Below are 17,737 nucleotides of genomic sequence, written 5' to 3' on the forward strand. Positions count from 1 at the left end.
TTAAATGCTCACCATTTGTACAACCTGGATAGAAATACTTTCCTTTATCGCGATTATGTGTATATATATATATATATATATATATATATATATATATATATATATATATATATATATATATATATATATATATATATATATATATATATATGTGTGTGTGTGTGTGTGTGTGTATATATATATATATATATATATATATATATATATATATATATATATATATATATATATATATATATATATATATATATATATATATATATATATATATATATACACACACACACACGCACGCACGTGACGCAACATATAGAGGTCAAATTTGAAAAACCAGGACCTCCTGTATCTGGCGATGGCTGAGCCTCCTCTCCACGGTGACACATTCATGCGCTGTGCGTCGCCGCGACATCACACGTCTGTCTCCATCATGACGAGGAATGACTTTAGTGTCAGTCACACCGCCCCTGAGGTGAGCGAGTTTATTGTTTGTTACAAAACCGGTACATATATCGTCTCAAACCAAACTTCCCTGCTTGTATTGCGCCAGCAGGTTACGTACTACTGTAAGTGGGTGGTGTACGTACGTACGTCATATAGGTAGATGTAAGGATAAATTGATGTCAGAATGGAAATGTTTATATGAGATACAGATGGGGGTGAACAAGAAATGCTGATAAGGTAAATGTGACGTGTTTGCAAAATGCAAATTTTAAGGATGATTTAAAGAAAAATAGGATGATCGTGTCTGAAATAAGTTAGTGAAGCATTAATTTTGATTATCCACATACAACAAAAGCACACATTAATTTGAGTATCTCGCTACAACTGTGTGCAAGCACGGAAGTGTTACTGGTGAGAGAGATGTAGTGGCGATCAAAGTGATTGAATCTGTGGAGCGTGTGATGGAGGCAAGGTCACGCGGAGCCCATCCACTCATACAATAAGTCATGCAATACTATTTAGTATTTACTTATACAATACAATACAATAGAACTGGTGCATTTTACTTATAAAATATATGAAAGTATTCTATGATTCAATTTTAGAGACAGTATTGGATATGGTGATAAACACAACTACGGTAGGTTTAACAGAAAATACCGGGGAAATCCTTCTGTTGGCTGCCGTAGGGACTTTTCAGATGAATCCCGCCAAAATCCAATTTGACGCAAGCTTCATTAGTACAAAGCAGCATTTTCACTTTATCTAGGTAGTTTGTCGTAAACAAGAGTAAGGAAGAGCTGCGGCGCACTGCTTCTTAGCTAGAAGGTAGGAATAATATATTTTTAGAAACAATAGCAAAGGTAATTCATGATAACGGGGTTGGTGTTATTAGCGTTCCTTTCTGCCTCCGCTGCACGGATTTTCTGGACATTATTTCAAAACGACTAAAAAACTAAACATGTATAAATGAAACAGAGCGCCATCCAATAACAGGTGTGCGAAAAGGAACTATTAAAAGCTCTACAATTAACACCTGAGCTGAAGGTTAATGAGGAGCTCACTTCTTTGGCTGGACAGGGGATTCCAAGATGTATTAGACTTAGTCTAATACATCTTGGGGGATTCGGTGTACGGCTGCTGCTGGTGGTGGCACCATGGCAACCTGGCTTGAGACAAGCATAGTTGCTAACGCTTCTTTAAGACACTGAAAAATACTATTTCTTGCAAGACGCAATTTTTCATATGACGGACAGGAGGTCTTATATGATCGTATACCCAATTACTAATACAATAACACTGAAAATGATATAATTAAGCATGAAAAAAGAGAAGCGGTTGAAAAAGAGAGTGCTGGCCCTTCCTTCCTAAAGAACCACCATTAGTTTGCCTTCATGTAAAAGTATAAAAGTAATAATACTGGCAAGGCGAGGCGACCACTCAATTGTCATCAACTAACAGACACACACACACACACACACACACACACACACACACACACACACACACACACACACACACACACACAGAGAGAGAGAGAGAGAGAGAGAGAGAGAGAGAGAGAGATACAGAATCACGATGAAAACATTAGTGCGGGAAGGGTAACATAACATCTGAAATCATTATATACATGAAACAAAGTATGTAACCCTGCAATGTCCTTGAGGTTACAAGCAACACGCATTGTGAAGCATAGCACGAACTGATTCTAAAGATAAGGAAATATATGTATGCGCATTACTCCTTTCATTTTATGGCGAGAGGATTAGTTCATCGGGTAAAAGAAGACACGCCCCGGGTCACCAAGGAAATGTCATCTGTAAAACATCGTCCGTAAGGTAAGGAATGAATAATTTCTGAGAGAACAATGGGTACGAGGGGACTTACAATTCATGAGACTCAATACACTTTAAGTAATTTTATATATTATTTCAAGATACTTTTCTGTTGTACTAGTGGTATCTTCAGTGGAATATTACTTTTGACCACATTTTTGCTGTCCTTTACCATGATCATAAAAAAGGAGTTAACCCCTTCAGTACTGGAGCACGTTTTTACCTTGAGATTTGTGTACGAGTAGACCATTTTGTTGACATTAGGAAGGGTCTATGGAGGGCAAAAGATTAAAGGTCTTCACTATTTTAATCCACCACATAAATTTTTGAAGTTGTATAAAATCACCAGATAGTAAGCAGAATGAATCTGGAAAAGCGTCATGGTACTGAAGGGGTTAAGAAAAGCATCACTATAGTCTGACCAGCCTTAATTTACGGCCATGGGGGGGCGAGCGTCTCTGTACAGTGTTGCCACGTTTTCACTACTGTTCTGTTAATCTCTCTCTCTCTCTCTCTCTCTCTCTCTCTCTCTCTCTCTCTCTCTCTAAAGAATCAAAGGTAAGCAGAGTCATTTATAATTATATATATATATATATATATATATATATATATATATATATATATATATATATATATATATATATATATATATATATATATATATATATATATATATATATATATATATATATATATATATATATATATATATATATATATATATATATATATATATATATATATATATATATATATATATATATATATATATATATATATATATATATATATATATATATATATATATATATATATATATATATATATATATATATATATATATATATATATATATATATATATATATATATATATATATATATATATATATATATATATATATATATATATATATATATATATATATATATATATATATATATATATATATATATATATATATATATATATATATATATATATATATATATATATATATATATATATATATATATATATATATATATATATATATATATATATATATATATATATATATATATATAGTGAGTGGCACGAGGTCAGTCACGTCGCCACCACAATGTGTCAAGGCCACCAGCTGGGTGTGGAAGAGTTGCCGCTCACAAGTGAAAAATGCTTCTTTTTTTTTCACTTAGGTATTGGCATATACCTACTATTTTGTAAAAATAGAAACTACACATTAGCTTGGCTTACGAATTATGAATGCGATTATGCCTCACCCTTGAAATTACTGTAAAAGCCAGTAAATGTGAGCATTTTATCTTATAATTATAGCAACATCTGGTACTACAAGGTGAGGCTATTCGGCCTGGCCAGGCTGGGTTCATCAGTATTGCCGCCACTCACAAGACTTCTACTATTTTTTTTTTTTTTACTTTGGATAATAGATTATTTCTTTTTTCATGCTCATTATCTTATATCTGTAACGCTGATATTATTACACACCCTAAACATACGCTAAGTACCATTATAAGTTACTACAGTTGATATCAGCAACACTGTTGAATATGTATGCCATGTTTGTATGGTACTATATAGTTTTTTATGCATATGATGGTTACTGTTGATTCAGCCATCTACATACACAAGTCGAAATTTTATACATCTGAATTGATGGTATTTGCGATGCCTTGTACACCAATAACTTCCATTTCACATCCCAGTTTTTGGAAACGTGGCATCACTGTAGAGCTCCCCTCGCCCCCCCATAGCCGTAAATTAAGCTCGGTCAGACTATAACATCCAGGATAAACACATTTCTGAGTGATACATCTTTATTTTCAGATTTAGTAACGTACGCTCTAGAGTCTAGAATATACGCAGGTTTTATCCGCTTATCACTTCCTTTTTTTTTTTTTTTTTTTTACTGGCAGAATGATCATAAAAGAGATTTGGGAAGAATACAGAAATCCTACAGCGGCGGAAAACTCCTTTGTTTAAAAAAAAAAAAAAAAAAAAGTTTAACACTTCCCTAATCTAAAGCACATCTGATAAAAAAAAAAAAAAAACACTTGGGTCCTAAAAAGATATAAAACTTCAAATTCATGTGCTACAATGATGAAAACAGTCGGTAGTGTGTTCTTCCTTGTCAGTGAAATACGCGTGTATCAAGAAGTTACTTATAGTCACTATTTAACTACAAAGTCAACCATAAAAGTGTTTAAAATAGTCAAGGCAATAAAGCTGCGAGTGATTCTGGGCAGGCTGCAGGAATGACTGACTGACCACACACGTATAGGGATAGTGCATTTCAAAACACAAACAAAATAAGAAAAGGTGTATACAAAATTAAGGGTCGTCGTATTCTGAAAGGCTTTGCTCTCACACTATCACTGTTTTCGAAAGGCTCCAGTTGAAGATACTCGTGTTTTGAAGATTATTACCATGGATCTAGTGATAAATCAGCAAGATCTTTAGTTTATCAATAGGAGAAACTGTCTTGAAAACCCGGTTAGTCGTCTCTGTGGCCTTGAAAAATTGTCGTAGTGAGAGGGAGAGGTTTCTGAATACGGACGTAAAAGCTGTGTCCTTATCTCCCGACATAACGGAAATTATTCACCTTGCTTCATCACCGCATCTAAATTTTAACATGTTCACTTTTCCTCTCTTGATAAACACATTTCTCTGTATATTGACATTCCCATCACTGCCTTCCGCCCTCTCCCCTTTTCATAACTTCACTTCAAGAATTTTTCCTTTATAAAATACATTCCTCATCACTCCCCTCCTCCTCCCTCCCCCTCTCCCATCGCTGTATTCTGGCTACTCTCTTTCCCTCCTCTTCCTGTTGTTATCGTTGCTGTTGTTATTATTATTGATGTTTCTCTTCCAGGTGGCGCGAGATGAGCCTACTGGAGTCGTAAACCAGAGCTACGTAAGGACACCTGAGGACCTCGACTCCTGCATTAGCGACAAGGTGAGCTACCCTCCCATGCTCCTCATTGCACTCCTTGCCTTCCCTTCCACAGTTTGAATACTGATGATAATACTCGTAGACGGCGGTGGCGGTGGTGATAGTGGTGGTATATAGTGGTAGCAGCAATAACAGTACCAGTAGTAGTAGTAGTAGTGGTAATGTTAGTGGTGGTGGTGGTGGTGGTGGTGGTGGTGGTGGTGGTGGTGGTAGTAGTGGTGGTGGTGGTGGTGGTGGTGCCGCCTGCGTGTGCCTCATTCTACATCGTTGAGCTCTTAGAGACTGCGACATCTGATTCTAATATTTTTGTAATCAAGAAACTCAACATGATTTTCACCCTATCACGCTTTCGATTATTTTTTTCATTTCATTGACTTTCACATGGATCAAGTTATTTCCTTTCTTGTTTATGTAGTTATTACAATGCTGCTAAGAAGCTTTATGAAATTCCCGCGCTGTACTGTAGGAATTTAATGTTCTCTTATTCTCGTCACAATTTCCACACAAAATCTACGCGACAGAGGGATGGATACTCGGGTGGCTACGTGCTAGTGTAGGTACAATGGTTAACACATCTCCACCCTTCAAGTTTCAATAAGTCAGTAATCACCAGGAAACGCCACGTCATTGTGGTTGAGCCGCGTCTTTCGTAAATAAAAAGATACACTGTTCTCGGAGGTAAACGTATGTACAATACTCTTCCGGGAACTGAACCTTGATATCACAACAGCATGTGATTGTAGTGAACACACCGCCGCTGATAACCAAATACTTGTTAGGAGTCACGTGTTACGCTTCCTGTCTTGCTGCTGCTGCTGCTGCTGGTGTTATTATTATTATTGTATACCAGTTTCACTACTCATCTGTCGTAGTTGTTGTTTTGTTACTGTTCACAACACTCACAAGAACTTTATGGTTGGTCAGGCGCCTCGGCGAGAGGAAAGCGACAGGGCATGTCTTACGTTATACCTTCATCTACAAACAATGCAAGTCAGCTCAAGTTACGTCTTGACACTTGTCTTAAGTTACGTCTTGAAATTTGTCTTTTTTTTTCATGTCTACCAACATACAACAACCACCATCACCGCTACCACCACCACCACTACCATCTTATTACAAGTCTCATCACGAAAATCTTTCTTCTTGACCTTCGAATTGATTCACTCACGGTATCACGCTGGCAAGAACTGCACAAGATGGTGCCGGCTAAAATTACCTCATTCCCTGATGAAAAATTGTAATGAGCTATGATGGCCATTACGACGAACTGCCGCTCGACCTCTCGCCTTGCAGGAAGGTCACGGCTTAATTAAGATGAGTGTGGTGATCCTAGTACACACATAAAAAAGTCACAATCGCACCTCACTTATAGCTCGCACACCATGGCTTTTATCACATGACTATTTATGACCGTTATATCTTAGCGAGAGATAACAGTAGTTTGTAAATCCTTTGTCAGGAAATATTGAAGTGTTTATTTGTAGTCAACCTCTAAATTCATCTAAGGGATTAAAAAATAAATAAATAAAACGAGGAAATTAAGCGGGGGAGTGGGTGAAGAGTGAACACACATTATGCTCCTAAACACTCTCTTGTTGTCTTGTTCAGTGTTAAGTGACGCTTTTACCTTGGTTAGCTAGACTGCTTTACGCGACGCATTTATCTTCTTTTACGTCGAATTTCTGGTAAGATGTCATGTAATTTATTATGGAGAGAGAGAGAGAGAGAGAGAGAGAGAGAGAGAGAGAGAGAGAGAGAGAGAGAGAGAGAGAGAGAGAGAGAGACGGGGGGGTGTCTCCAGCTGTCTAGTATATTTTTCCCCTTGTATTTTTCCAGCTATTGTCAGGAGTTGCTAGTGGTGTAACAAGTCAATAAGTAAGTAACAACGACAAAAACTTTTCACGACCCTCAGACATTCATGAATGGGACTTTAGTAACCTTAATTAACGAGGATGAGTGTTCACCGACACTGTGCTGCCTCGTACGTGTGTGATCACCACCTGTGAGTCTCGTCCACACCTAAACAATACTCACATTTGCCAAATCTTATTGACATCACCACCACCACCACCACTATGATAAAATCAACAATACTTTTCTGAAACCCAGTTTGTATTGAGCGGAAAACTCTATTATAAAGAAATGCTTGAAAAAAAAATAAATAAATAAATAAGCAGGAACAGGCAGGTTATTCTGAAATCTTTCTCAAGCAACACCGAGCCAGTTTTGTGTGTTCACCCGTCAGGCGCACATTAGCTATGTACTGTACGTACTTACACTAACCTACATACAAACCAATTTAACATTTCTTTACGTGAAAACGTGAAACATCTTAGTGATTACTCTGTAAGGATGCAAATGAACTTATAGGACCTCAGAGTAAGAAAATAAGAATGTATTTGTTTTATGCTGAAATTCTACAACAAACATGTTTCTAGAATCGCTCCTTTGTTCTCCAGGATGAGAAGGGAAGCTACCCAACAAAACCCGAGATCTATCCTGTCAAAGCCCCCAACGAGGAGGAAGGAAAGGAGGAGGATGGAGAAGAAAGACAGCAATGGTCCTATCCCATCGAGTTCCTTCTCTCGTGTATTTCAATGTCCGTCGGGCTGGGCAACATATGGAGGTTCCCCATCACAGCTTTTCAGAACGGCGGGGGAGCCTTCCTTATCCCCTACCTCATCGTGCTCATCTTTATTGGCAGGGTAAACGTACAACACACACACACACACACACACACACATACACACACACACACACACACACACACACACACACACACACACACACACACACACACACACACACACACACACACACACACACACACACACACACACACACACACACACACACACACACACACACACACACACACACACACACACACACACACACACACACACACACACACACACACACTCTCTCTCTCCATGCATCATTATCCTACTACTGATGTTCAAATATCACACAAAATCGCGCCATGACTGTAGGTAACATGCTGTTCCTTACCGTGCGTGCACTTGTGTCTCTGCAGCCACTGTACTTCCTGGAGATGTCCATCGGCCAGTTTTCTTCCTTTACCTGCGTGAAGGTGTGGCGGATGGTGCCGGCTGCCAAAGGTAGTGTAGTAGCCTACAGTACGTCAGCGGCCAGCCGTCCCGTCACTGCAGGGCTTGCATCTCACCCGAGGCTGAAAGACAAATAATATAACGATCAGGTGTTTTTCGATGACAATATTTTCAAGGAATTTAATCAAACTCTCAGTGAATTGTGCGGACTGTAGGCCATCTTGTGATCCCTCCCTCTCCGCACACAGGAGTTGGCTACGGGCAGATGATCGGCTCTTGGTGTGTGGTGACCTACTACTGCTCCTTGATGGCACTGACGGTGTTCTATTTCATCATGTCCTTCAACAAGGTTCTCCCGTGGTCGGTTTGTGACGACGCCTGGGCTGATAACAACTGCGTGGACGCCTCCAACACTAACGTCTCCTTAATGAACAACTCACAGTCGTCATCAGAGCAGTACTACTAGTGAGTCTCAACACTCAATGACCAACATATTCGCCTGCAACACATATCACTTTATATTTAAGTAACAAGGTCTTATCTATCAGTAAGTCTGCGTGCTTGAAAAGTTACTTTTAACATCTAGCAGCATTGCTCGGTGACAAAAGCCAAGAAAATTAAAGTTTGTATTTCGTTGCATTGTAAGAAAACAGTCCACCAATCGAGTTCTTTAACTGTGTGCGGGTAATAAGAAAAACAATTTCGTTGTTTGTCTACTGTAACATCCTCATCACAGGTGGAGTATTACACAAACATTCACAAAAACATAACTACTCATAAGGCATTTCACTGCAGTAATTTCACATACATCACTGTATTCCTGTCCAACACAACTCATGTTCCTGAGAATAAAGCAACTAGAAAAACGCTACAACTTTCTTTCCTTTTAATGAAGAAAAATTGTAGGACACTAGAAAAGCTGACAGTAGCGTCTTACGGAGAGAGTATAGGATTGACACAACAATGGCACAAATACGATTACAGTTTCTTTTTTTTTTTTTTTCGTGACATGAAAGATGACATTAGTGAGAAAAATGAGACATGATACTTGTAAAATTAAAAAAAAGTCTTTTACAGGTGATGGTTTCTGTTCTCACTAGCTCACTCCCTTTCCTCCCTTCCTGCAGCAAGTATGTATTACGCATGAAGGATGACATCAGCGATGGCGTGGGCCTCCCTGACTGGCGGCTGACACTCTGCCTACTCTTCTCATGGGTGGTGGTCTTCCTCACGATGGCCAAGGGCGTCAAATCATCGGGCAAGGTTAGGACACTTTACTTTGCAACGCTTCATACCGTAGGGAAGCTTTAGTCAGTGATACACAGGGGTTAGTATGTACTATGTATCAATACTTCACACCATGCCGTAAGGAGGCTTAAGTCAGTGATACACAGGGGCTAATTAGTATGTACTATGTATCAACACTTTGGCCTCACTGTTGTGTCTGTACAGGTAGCGTACTTCACGGCGCTGTTTCCCTACGTGGTGCTGGTGACGCTGCTCATTCGCGGAGTGACACTGCCTGGATCCACAAAGGGGATGCTTTACTTTGTAAAATTTGAAACAGAAAAACTCTGGGACCCGAACGTAAGGCATTGAAAAGTCACTCACTCAGTCACACACACACACACACACACACACACACACACACACACACACACACACTCACACTCACTCACTCACTCACTCACTCCGATACCGATGATCAATAAACATTTCATGATAGCATGGGTGTGATAAACGACAAATGTCAAATAGAACAATGACTGGGCTACGTGGGTCCCTGCGTGCCCAATCTCTGTGGGGAAGCTATTGCAGCAAATCAGCTGATTGTTAATAATCACATCACACACTGTCCTGTTAAGACAGTGACAATGAATACGTTGAGTGTGTGTGTGTGTGTGTGTGTGTGTGTGTGTGTGTGTAGCATGAATATTTATTTACTGATGGCAACTGGTTGACAGGTGTGGTACGCCGCTGTTACGCAGTCCTTCTTCAGTCTCAGTGTTGGGTTCGGCGCCATCATAAACTTCAGTTCATACAACAAATTCTCCCACAATGTCTACAGGTAATTTCTCTCTCTCTCTCTCTCTCTCTCTCTCTCTCTCTCTCTCTCTCTCTCTCTCTCTCTCTCATAATAGAACTAGTCCAGTTTCTTTGTTTGGGCTGATCTGTGAATTAAGTGTTTTCCCTCAGGGACTCGTGGATCATCAGTCTGACGGACACCTTCACCTCCCTGCTGGCTGGCTTCACCATCTTCGCCATCCTCGGTAACCTCGCCTACCAGCTCGACACAGACATCGAGGACGTGGTGCGCAGCGGCGGTGGACTGGCCTTTGTCTCCTATCCAGATGCCCTCGCCAAGTTCACCTGGGCCCCGCAAGTAAATACTAAACACGCATCACTTCCACTCTTCTTATTGAACAGGTTACATTCTGAAGTGAAACCAGATAATTATATGAATAGTTTCCGGTTAGGTGATGTGCCTTAGTGTGTGTCCTTCCCGCCACAGTTGTTTGCGGTGTTGTTCTTCCTGATGCTGTTCACGCTGGGGATCGGCTCGGCAGTGGGACTGGCGGGCTGTACCTTGGGTATCATCTCCGATCGGTTCCCTTCCATCAGCAAGTTCCTCCTCTCACTCGGAATTTCTGTTGTTGGTTTCCTGTGCGGACTGGTCTACATCACTCCTGTGAGTAACCTTGCCATACTGTCATTGCTCAACGCAGTTGTGATGATCACAAGGGAAACTAAATCACGGAAAGAGACACATCCGAAACGTTCGCCATTGACCATACAGGGTGTCACGGGAGGGAGACGACTGTACGGTTGACCACGACATAGAATATCATTAGACTAATTCTAAAACTTTATTACCTTTGAAATGCAATACTCAAAAAAAAAAAAAGTTGAAAAGTATAAGCCTGAAGTCATAACTAATTATTTGTTTGTTTTATTTATTCATTTATTTATCTATTTATCATTTCATTTTATTTATTTATTTATTGATTTATTATTTCTTTTTATTCATTTATTTATTTTATTTACTTATTAATTTATTCATTTCTATTTATTTTTATTTATTCATTTATTTTTATTTATTCATCTACTTATTAATTTATTTATTATTTTTTTTTTTTTTTTTTTTTTTTTTTTTTTTGTGTGTGTGTGTGTGTGTGTGTGCAGGGAGGTCAGTGGATCGTCGACTTGGTGGATTTCTTCGGCGGCGGATTCATCGTCTACGTGATAGTGACTACTGAGATCATTGCAGTCAGCTACATTTATGGTGGGTGTCACAGGAAATTACCTTACATCAATGTTATTTTATTGTCTAGTTACTATCAATTTTACATATTTTACTTATTTACTTATCTATTTCCTTATCAGTAAAATCAAATAGCAGAACAATCTTTACTCTCTTTGGCTCTCCTTCATCCTTTCTATAAACATAACTTAATTATTTTTGCATTGTTTGATGTAATGCCTTGTTTCATGTAACACTTTCTTATGGGAAAAAGAAACACATATGGATTTCCCATTTGAAAATATTAGATATTCGGATAATGTGTGTATGATGCTCCTTTTCTTTTTCGTCTTCTTTTTAAGGCAAGCTCTTGGTTTGGTCGCAAAAGTAATTTCCTCTTATTTCTAAGAATGCTACTTTGACTTGTGGCCTCAACAAGTGCAACTCGTTTATTAACATTTCCTACAAGTTTATTTCCAGCTGTTCAGTATGACAATTCTATTCGTAAATCACTACAAAAAAGCAGACGTGTGTTGTAGTGGTGCAGAGTGAGAATTAATCCACCGCATGCTTCTTTTTTAGGATTCCAGCGCATCTTCCGTGACCTACGCTTCATGTTTGGCTTTGATATTGACGTGTTCACCAAGATTTGTTGGGGCGTCATCACGCCTGTGGCGCTGTTCGGCATCTTCATCTACAGCCTGGTGACATTCAGGTTGCCCACCTACGACGGCCAAGTTTATCCAGAAATCGCTTACAGTACGTGTGTCCCTCAGTGACTCCTCTAACTTGCATGTGTCTCAGCCAGTCTCAGTATAACGCTCCTACCTACCCTTTAACAATCCCGCCTTGTCATAAGACCAGCCTGTCATAGGCGTGCTTATGCCAAGCCAAGCTTGCCACAACCCTGCACATGTCCTAAGCACCTATAACATCACAGCCCTATCCTTGTCACACAGTCTTGTTCCTTCACAGCTCATCTGCCACAGCCACCGTCCCCATAAAAGCATGTGCCTCTGTCACATTCACCTTCGTCAAATACTCGTACCTACAACTGTCCATAATCTGCCACATAGCAATCTAGTCTATGTCACACACACACACACACACACACACACACACACACACACACACACACACACACACACACACACACACGGACCCATATGTTCTCTCTCTTTGGCATGGCATGTTTTATTGTTCCCATCCAGCCTGTGGATGGATCTTGACCGGCCTGGCCGTGGGCATGATTCCCATCTGCTTCGCCCACACATTATACCATACACCGGGAGACACTTGGTTTGAGGTGAGCCACGCGAATGTCAAATAGAGCCTGTACAATAGCATATAATGAGCAACTTGTTTTCTGCAGAGTATATTGCACATGCGTATTGCACTCAATGGAACAAGTTTATTTATTTATTTTGTTTTTCTTATTGCTAAGTTCATCTTTGGAATAAAATTTAACAGTAAATTCATATGAATGTGATAATATCATACAGCTCAATAGTCTCTCACTTACGCTTGAAATTATTGCCAACAAAGCACCTTATGGTAAAACATTCCTGTTCTATTGCTGACCCTCGAACTGGATATGCTGTCCTTTTATTTATTTATTTATCATTATCATTATTATTATTATTATCATTATTATCTATTATTATTACCATTATCATTTTCCACAGAGGCTGCGAGGAGCGTTTAAGCCCAAACACAACTGGGGACCGAAGAGAGCTGAAGACAGGAAGGAATGGAACAAGCTGGACGAACCGGTGCCCTTGCTATCGTGCTAGTCACCAGTGTGTGTGTGTGTGTGTGTGTGTGTGTGTGTGTGTGTGTGTGTGTGTACAATTGTGATTATTGTTATATTATTTATCCACTGTAATGAAATACAAGTTTACGACTTAATATTGTACTTGTCATTATCATTATTACCATTACTTCTATTATTACCACCATTAACATTATCGTTATTACTAGTATTATTATCATGATTATTCTTATTACCATTGTTATCATGATTTTCCATAAACGGATGGATAAAGAGGATTGCGTAAGACGACACCACATACTACTCAAAATAATAACTGCATGGGCAACATTGATGAAAGAGGATGATTACAGAAGAGAGACCATTTCCACACACTCCACTTTACTCGAAGTTACGTAATACAATCTGAACGCATCCACTCTTATTACCTTAAAGAAAAACTGTGTGACCGGCTTATTCCCTTCAATACTGGGACACATTTTTACCTTGAGATTTGTGAACGATTAGACCCTTTTATTGACATTAGGAGGGATCTATGGAGGTCAGAAGATTAATGGCCACAGTCTTCTCTATCTTATTCCCCCACACAAGTTTTTGAAGCTGTATAAAATCACCAAATAGTAAGCAGAATGAATATGGAAACGCGTCATGGTACTGAAGGGGTTAACAATCCGCAGATTCATTGCTACCCTCATTGCTTCCTGGTCTGGCCGGCAGTTTACTAAGGCAGGCTACGGACAAGCGGCTTGGGAAAAGAATCTAGACGAGAATAATAGAGGAGGTGGCAAATATCATACCTTGCCACATGAAATAACTATAAATGGCAAGGTATGATATTTGCCACCTCTATTATTCTCGTCTAGATTCTTTTCCCAAGCCGCTTGTCCGTAGCCTGCCTTAGTAAACTGCCGGCCAGACCAGGAAGCAATGAGGGTAGCAATGAATCTGCGGATTGTTAACCCCTTCAGTACCATGACGCGTTTCCATATTCATTCTGCTTACTATTTGGTGATTTTATACAGCCTCAAAACTTGTGTGGGGGAATAAGATAGAGAAGACTGTGGCCATTAATCTTCACATAAAATATAACATCACCCCTTTAAACATATCTAACCATCATAAAGCGCAAAAAACATGGGAAATAATAAGATTAAGCGAACCCGAACAGTATGAAATGCTAGTAACACCCTATGACAACACACATACATGGTTCCCTAAATCAAGCAATATAACTGAAATGGATGAACCACAACCAATAGTCACATGAATAATCTTACACTTTAAAAAAAAAAAAAAAAAAAAAAAATTGTTAATACTAACAATAATATTAGAAATTAATATAATTGTAATACTAACTTTATTTGATTGATAATGGTTACTTAAATTAGTTAATAAGTAAACAAATATTATATAACAATAGCGGTATTTTAATATATAACTAATTATATAAGCAAACAAATATATAAACAAATCACTAGCAAAGTGGTCAAGCCCACTATCTATTATTCTCTTACTTTCTTTCACCCATTCTCTTAACCACACTTTCTCTTTAGCTAGCTCTCTCTTTCTTCACCCCCCTTTATTCTAAAAAAAAAAAAAAAAAAAAAAAAAAAAAAAAAAGCAGTTATCGCAGGGAACCACGCAGTACACTAATAATAGCCTATGTGTAGAATATGTCAGAGCGGTGATGGAAGGCCTCGTGTGCATGTATGACATCTTGCCATACAAAAGCAACATGAAGCGCAATTCCCATTTCAAACCTAGTATTGTTCAATGCCTCAAAAAACTCAATTTCTCAATCTATCACCTCGGCACAATTATCTCTTCTTCAGTGGCACTCAATTGTTCCCCTCTTCTACACTGAATATCCTTGGTCAGTTGTTTATTTATAATCTAAATTGGAAACGCCACATTTCATCTCTTGCTAGAACAGCTTACATGAAGTTAGTCGTTCTGAAACCTGTATCCAGAAATGCCTTACTCTCTAAGATAATTATTCAAGGTTTTCAAGACAGTTTCCCCTTTTTATAAACCACAAATGTTACAAATCCATCACCAGAACTATAAAAATGCTCTTAAAAACGAGAGTATCTTCAACTACAGCCTTTGGAAAGCATCGATGGTGAGAGAGCAAAGCGCTTCTGAATATAGGCCTGAATCCTCTTTCTCACGCCGTTCCCCCTAACTGCTAACTCTGTACAGGGCAGATTATCACACACACACACACACACACACACACACACACACACACACACACACAATAAAAAAAGAAAGAAAAGAAATAAAAAAAAAGCCGGTCATGGAGCAAAAAAAGGGCCTGGAAGAAAGTGTTAGCCTGACGATAGCTTACGGAAAGAATCGACGAGCAAGTAATGGAGGGACTAGTATAATAGTCGCTCACCTTGACGCAACAAAGAAACGAGGTGGTCACGCTTCCCTTTTCAAGAAGTTGTCACGAAAAGGAGCAAAGGTCCAATCCAATAATAACAATACGCAAGGAAAATATGAAGTGTGTGTGTGTGTAATTCACCTTGGTGCCTGCTGGTCATCCAGTCAGTCTTCCCCGTTACGGAGCGAGCTCAGAGCTCATAGACCGATCTTCGGGTAGGACTGAGACCACATCACACACAACACACACCGGGAAAGCGAGGCCACAACCCCTCGAGTTACATCCCGTACCTATTTACTGCTAGGTGAACAGGGCCCACACATTAAGAGGCTTGCCCATTTGCCTCGCCGCTTCCCGGGACTCGAACTCGGCCCTCTCGATTGTGAGTCGAGCGTGCTAACCACTACACTACACGGTGTGTGTATTTACCTAGTTGTATTTACCTAGTTGTAGTTTTACAGGGCCTGGGCTTTATGCTCGTGTGGTCCCGTCTCCATATGTACACTTATCCAATTTTTTTTTTTTTTTTTTTGTGTGTGTGTGCTCTCGCATTATGGCCCACTTTCTGTATACTTGACTGACACTATGGCACAATAAATTCATTACAAATCAAATGACGACAAACATCATTAATTTTTATAGGCATGAACACTAAGATGTGTTGAAATGCCTCCACAATACATACAAACCCCTTCCTAACTTGAATACATCCTTGGAAAATTCTTTAAAATCTCACCACAAACAGTTCTGAGGATATATACCTTTACCTTAAACGTCTTACTCTGGTAAACTCTGGTAAACTATGGAAGTTCCTGCCTGCTTCTGTATTTCAAACTTCCTATGATTTGACTTTATTTTAGAAGGGGGTTTTAAGACATTTATCCCTTTAATTTGGCTAACTCTCGAACTATGTAGGTCCTTTTTTTTCGTGTATGTTGTCCTTGGCCAGTTTTCCACTCTTACATAAAAAAGGAACTGCCAGTGGTACAGGTGTTTTCCCCAGGTGTAATCCTGAGGGAGGTATATTCGTGAGGGCAATCCACCAGGACAAGCTAGGGCTTCCGGTATATGATTAGGGCCAAACAGTAGGTCGCCTACACATTCCCCCATTGCAAGTGAGCGTAATTCCCGGAGACTCTTATTCCTGAGATGAGTGACTGATGACCCGCGAGTGACGTCAGAGGCTGCGGTAATCAGTGCGTACCGGGACACAGAAGAGGCTCACTTTCTTTTCTTCACAGACCCTTTGTCCACTGACCCGAGACTTACCGCTCGTTATTCGGAATATTGTCTAAAAATAAATAAACACGTAAATAAATAAAAGATAAGTAAAATCGTCCTCTGTCACGTTCCCGAGTCATCAAGAAAATCACGGTTTCTCCCTCTTACGACTTGCCTGGCACGCCATCCACAGCACACACACACACACACACACACACACACACACACCTCGTTAGGGGGTAAAGAAGCGGCAATGCCAAGTTACTATCTCGGCAAAATATGGCAAGAATACACTGCACTTGAACAGACTTGCGCGTTTACCATTACCTAAACGCACACACATGCACACACATTAATAGAAACGGTAAGCGACGCTTTCCCGCACATTCGATCCAAGGACCCGGCAGAGACAGCAGCAGGTAAGAGACAGGTTGACCGGCTAGGGTTGCTATAGGCGCGCGCGCACCATCTCTCCTTCCCCTCTTCGGCTCTTCCTCTCTCCCAGTGGCGGCATGGCCCCGAGCTGGTCCAGTGTGAGCTGGCTGGCGGCTTGCAGAGTGGACGCGTTCTGCCGGCGTGGCGTGTCGTGAACGTGAAGTGAGCGTGTATAAGTCACGGTTGGAATGAGTTAGGGAGCGTATCGTGAAACACTTCTGGCTGGCACCCCACACTACTTAAAAAGCCTCTAATGAAGCTATACGGTTTTTTTGAAGATGGTATTAATGTTCTAGTAATAAATTAACAATATTTCTATATCATTAACAGGAAAAACAGTCTTTACACTCAGGCTTAGTCTTGGAAAATACTTGTGG

The 17,737-nt window shown here is 39.6% G+C and overlaps 1 protein-coding gene across 3 annotated transcripts; it reads left to right on the forward strand.

Moving 5' to 3' along the window:
- Positions 1–352: 352 nt before the first annotated feature.
- Positions 353–13,452, forward strand: LOC123499126 (sodium-dependent nutrient amino acid transporter 1-like). 3 transcript variants are annotated; one of them, XM_045246763.1, is made up of 14 exons: positions 353–469; positions 5,152–5,235; positions 7,692–7,937; positions 8,270–8,354; positions 8,552–8,768; positions 9,431–9,566; positions 9,756–9,890; positions 10,268–10,371; positions 10,500–10,686; positions 10,816–10,992; positions 11,487–11,586; positions 12,127–12,303; positions 12,756–12,850; positions 13,230–13,452. In XM_045246763.1, the coding sequence occupies exons 1-14, from the start codon at positions 353–355 to the stop codon at positions 13,335–13,337; spliced, it is 1,968 nt and encodes a 655-aa protein (XP_045102698.1). In that variant the 3' UTR covers positions 13,338–13,452. The 3 variants fall into 3 exon arrangements, with proteins under 3 accessions (XP_045102698.1, XP_045102699.1, XP_045102701.1); XM_045246766.1 differs by lacking the exon at positions 353–469 and adding an exon at positions 2,187–2,279; XM_045246764.1 differs by lacking the exon at positions 9,756–9,890.
- Positions 13,453–17,737: the final 4,285 nt, after the last annotated feature.

Source organism: Portunus trituberculatus, chromosome 49 (genome assembly GCF_017591435.1).
Source record: "Portunus trituberculatus isolate SZX2019 chromosome 49, ASM1759143v1, whole genome shotgun sequence".
Lineage (NCBI taxonomy): Eukaryota > Metazoa > Arthropoda > Malacostraca > Decapoda > Portunidae > Portunus > Portunus trituberculatus.